The 4,027-nt window shown below is 60.3% G+C and overlaps 1 protein-coding gene across 1 annotated transcript in view; it reads right to left on the bottom strand.

Annotated features, from left to right (window-relative positions):
* CALB2 (calbindin 2) overlaps positions 1–4,021 on the bottom strand; it is a 24,822-nt gene extending 20,801 nt beyond the window's left edge. Inside the window, exon 1 of the mRNA XM_015558789.1 lies at positions 3,875–4,021. Within this exon, the coding sequence (XP_015414275.1) occupies positions 3,875–3,968 (94 nt within the window). The 5' untranslated portion in view covers positions 3,969–4,021. The remainder of the gene's footprint in view (positions 1–3,874) is intronic.
* Positions 4,022–4,027: the final 6 nt, after the last annotated feature.

The following is a 4,027-nucleotide window of genomic DNA, read 5'->3' as shown; positions in this document are numbered from 1 at the left end:
GCCAGGCACTCGGGGCTGGAAGTGTCCTCGGTGATGGGGGTGGGGGTTGGAGGGAGGTCCTGTTGTTAGACTGGGTGTAGGAGAGAGGAGACACAGGGGCTTCCCGCAGCCCCTCCTAGTCCTTCCTGTCACCCCTTTTCCAGTCCTGGGGCCACACAGGTGAGGAATGAGGCTCGTGCCCAGAGAGGCGTTGAGAGCACCTGCATTGCCAGGCCCCCTGGCAGCAGACAAGCGGCCAAGAGCCGGGCGGATTCCCGCCCTGGAGATGGTGTATGTGTAGATCTCTTTCCCGGGGAGGGAGAGGTGCCCCTAAAATTATTTTCTTTTTACATCTTTCTTGTTTTGCCGATTATACAAGAAACACATGCTCTGGTGAGTATGCCACACACTGTGGAAATTAACCGAGAAAAGAAAACGCCTTTTAATTTCACTTCATCTGCTCTGCAGGGAGAAGGACTCTTATCTTCTGTGGGCTATTTCCCAGCACACCTGTTCCACGAGGAACAAGGACGGGCTCAGACTCTAGTGGCGTTCTGCTACAGTTTTCAAAACCTGAAGCCTGCCCCGTGGACATTTTCCACGTCAGGACCAGAACACTGGCGGCCTGATGTCCCACGGCGGTGAGGAGCGTGATGCGTTTCTGTTCCCTGGGGAAGCCCGTTCCCCCCACATTTCCTGTACTTGGTAAGGGAGCCCCGGCCCACGGAACTGTGCACACGCCTGAGAGTAGGGCACGCACTTGGGTAGATTCTCGGAGCGGGATTGCTTCTTGGCCTGGGCGGGCCGCTGGCCTCTGGGAGGGAACCCAGCTCAGTTGCTTCCAAAGGGCAAAGGGCCACAACTTGGCTCCTCACAGACCGCCTACTGGTCGTCAGCGGGATAGCAGCCTGGTGGCCCCTGTGAGCGGGTCACCCCTGGGCTGCCTGCATCTTGCAGAGCGAGAAAGTTCCTGACAACGAAGTGCCCGGGGAGCAGCAGTAGAGCGGGCTCAGACATGTGAGGCCACCGAAGGGCCCCTCCGAGCAGGGGGACGGCATGGAAGAGCCACAGCACCCCCCCCCCTCCCCGCCCGAGGCACTGGGCGCGCTTGGCTGCTTTTGAGAGTTGACATCAGAACCTCCCAAATGCATGACCCTGGCTGACCTCCGTGGAGGAGTCCGGGGCTGGGACAGGGGACTAGGGGACAGGATTCCTGCCCCCCTCCTCCTCCTTGCTCTGTGAGCTCCCCCTCTTCAAACACCTCCTTCCTTTCTCGACTGAAAGGCTAATGATAATTTTGAAAAAACTGTAACTCCTTGAGCAAAGTCACCAGGATGATGCTTCTTCCTCCTGGTGGGGAATGGCCGAGCTCGGGTCAGAGCCCCCGCCCAGCCCGCTCTCCTCAGAGCCCAGTGCCGCGTCCTGGTCTCTGTTTACTGCAGAGCTGGGGGGGGGAGGGGGGGAGGCTCGCTCTCCCTGGTGGCTGTGGCTAATTGGGCTCCAGCGAGCTCACTCCTGGGACCCTCCTCTGCGGAGTCCTCCCTGTGCTCTGTAAGTGTGTGAGCAGCGGTGGGACTCGGGGAAGACACCCCAAGATGAAAACAGAAGCCAGAGTTAGGAAGAGGGAGGCCCTGGCGGGCAGGGGACACCTCAGGGGTGAGGGGCGAGCTCTGTGGCAGGCTCTGGTGTTGGAGGGGGGACGGGTAGGGAAGTTACAGCTGAATTCTGGGTCCTTCTGTGGAATTCCAGTTTAAACCACCTCTGTGCTCCCAGGCACTTAAATTCTCTCTGCTGCCTTCTCTGTTAGGCCCCGGGTCCTCCTTGGGGTTGCCCGAGGCCGTGACCACAGAGGGCAATGGGGTGCCTGGTGGATAAGCAAGAAGCAAGCACTTAGCTCCCCTTTTACCTGGGAGCAGCAGGGAGCCACGGCTTTAAAGACTCGAGTCTCATTGCAGCGTAGCTATGCTCCAGCCACCCCAAGACCCCTTTCTGGGGTGAAAGGAACCCCATCACCTCTGGGGCTGGGTCAGGGGCTCTCCAGGGGTCAAGAGGGAGGCAAAGCAGGTGTCCAGAGACCCGAGCGGGCCCAGGTGTGGCCGGTCGCCAGCCCCGCCTCCACCCTGCTGCTCGGTCCTGGAGAAGTCACTTCTGTGTCATTTTCCTCATTTACACACGAGGACCCCGGTCTGCCCAGCAGGCCACGGTGTGGAACGCAAGGAGGTGCGACTGTGTTTTGCAAAGCACCAGGTCTCAGATAAATGTAAGGATTAGCTTATCGAGGGCGCGATTGGCCGTCCCCAGGAGGACAGGGGGAGAGTAGAACCGAGGAGTCCTCTGTTTATAGCTGACTCATCTGGCAGGAGGCCGGTGGTGTAACCTTGGCCACTGGGTAACTTTCCTTGAATCACGCATGTCTCTGGAGCAGATGAACCAGCAGGAGCACCCTTAGGGAATGCGCCTGTCACCTGGAATACTCGAGGCTAGCTGCTTCTTGGAGCCTTTTTCACTAAGTCCCAGGGCAGCAGCCAGGGGTGGGGAACACCGGCCCTCCTTAGCCCCATTTCACAGATGTCACCATCGACCCACCTCCTGCAGTCAGTCAGAGGGAGATCACGGTCCGAACCCACACATCACCTGCCCAGTCCTCTACACCCCCAGCTTCCTCAGTTGGCTCCCAGGGAACAGAACTGTCGCTCTTTAGCACCCCCGGATATTAACCCCTGACTCCCCAGAGCTCTGGGCAGAGGGCCGCTGGGTCTCCACCCTCACCCCGGCCCTGCCAAGCTGAGGAAGGGGAGGGGAAGAATTGAATGAGCCACCCCCGGGTCCTCCCTCTGCCTTCCAGACTCCCATCTCAGTCCTGGGGTAAACACGCTTCGCCACCACCCTGCCGGTGGTCTGAGATGCCGGAACGTTTTGGATGCCCACCCCAGGGAGGATCCCAGAGAAGGAGTATCAGATCGCTTAGTTTTTTTGGAGCAGTGGAGAAAAAGTCTCCTGCAAAATCAGAAGCCTCTCAAGGGAGGGAGCCCCCTTTATGCCTGAGGACAGACTCCGGAGATCTCAGTGCTGGGAGCCATCTGCAAAGGGCATTCAGTCCAGGCCTCACTTCCTGGGTGAGCCCATGCCAAGACCACAACGAGCAGGGGGTGGGCCCCTGAAGGCATTTAACAGTGTGCACCCTCCCCCCTCAGAGGTGGACTCACCCAAAGCACCCAGGATTATCACCACGGGGAACGTGTTGGGCTGACACCCGGCCCTGCCTCCACCCTGCCCCCTGCTGCTGCGGGCAGCACCGCATGCCTGTGGGGGATGGAACATGGGCAGGGAAGGCCCAGCGGGTGGGCGTTCAGGGCCCCAGTGCCATTCTCCACTCCTGCCCCTCGCTGACAGGGCTGGGGAGGCTAAGGGGCTCCCTTCAGGACACCCCCCGCCCCCCCAGCTTAGGATGGAGACAGGGCTAACCTGGTATTCAACCAAAGGGGAACTTGAAAGAAATGAGTGGGCTTCTGAGACCTGTAGCTGTGGGCAGCTGAAGAGCAAGGCGGGAAGATGAGATGGGGGGACACGGGGGACGCACGGGGGACTCACGGGGAGCCCGGCAAGCCCAGGCCTCCTCTGGGAAAGCACCAACTTGCCCAGAATGAGGCTGCAAAACCCGGTGGGCTCTCTGTCATCTACGTCGGGCAGAAAAGTTACTGACAGTTGTCATCAGAGCAGCCGGGATGTCTCCCAAACTCAAGACCCCCTCCCCCCCCCTCAGAGAGCAGCAGGCTCTACAGTCAAAACGCCCCTGAAGCACAGGTGCCCCTGCCTGCCTCCAGCAGCGCTCCGTCCCCTCCGCCGCAGGTCCCCTGGGGTCGAATGGCCACAGAAGTTGGGAGCTTTTACTGACCGTCTGCGTCAAAGTGCTTCCAGATCTCCAGGAACTGGGACGCCGTCAGCTCGGCCAGGTGCAGGTAAGGGGGCTGCTGCTGCGGGCCAGCCATGGCGAGCGGCTCGGAGACCTCGGGCGACACCGGGCTCTCCCTGCGCACTGAGCTCCGCG

This window comes from Myotis davidii, unplaced genomic scaffold (genome assembly GCF_000327345.1).
Source record: "Myotis davidii unplaced genomic scaffold, ASM32734v1 scaffold453, whole genome shotgun sequence".
Lineage (NCBI taxonomy): Eukaryota > Metazoa > Chordata > Mammalia > Chiroptera > Vespertilionidae > Myotis > Myotis davidii.
The sequence above is the reverse complement of the archived record's forward strand: the minus strand, read 5'-3'. Positions and strand labels throughout refer to the sequence as shown.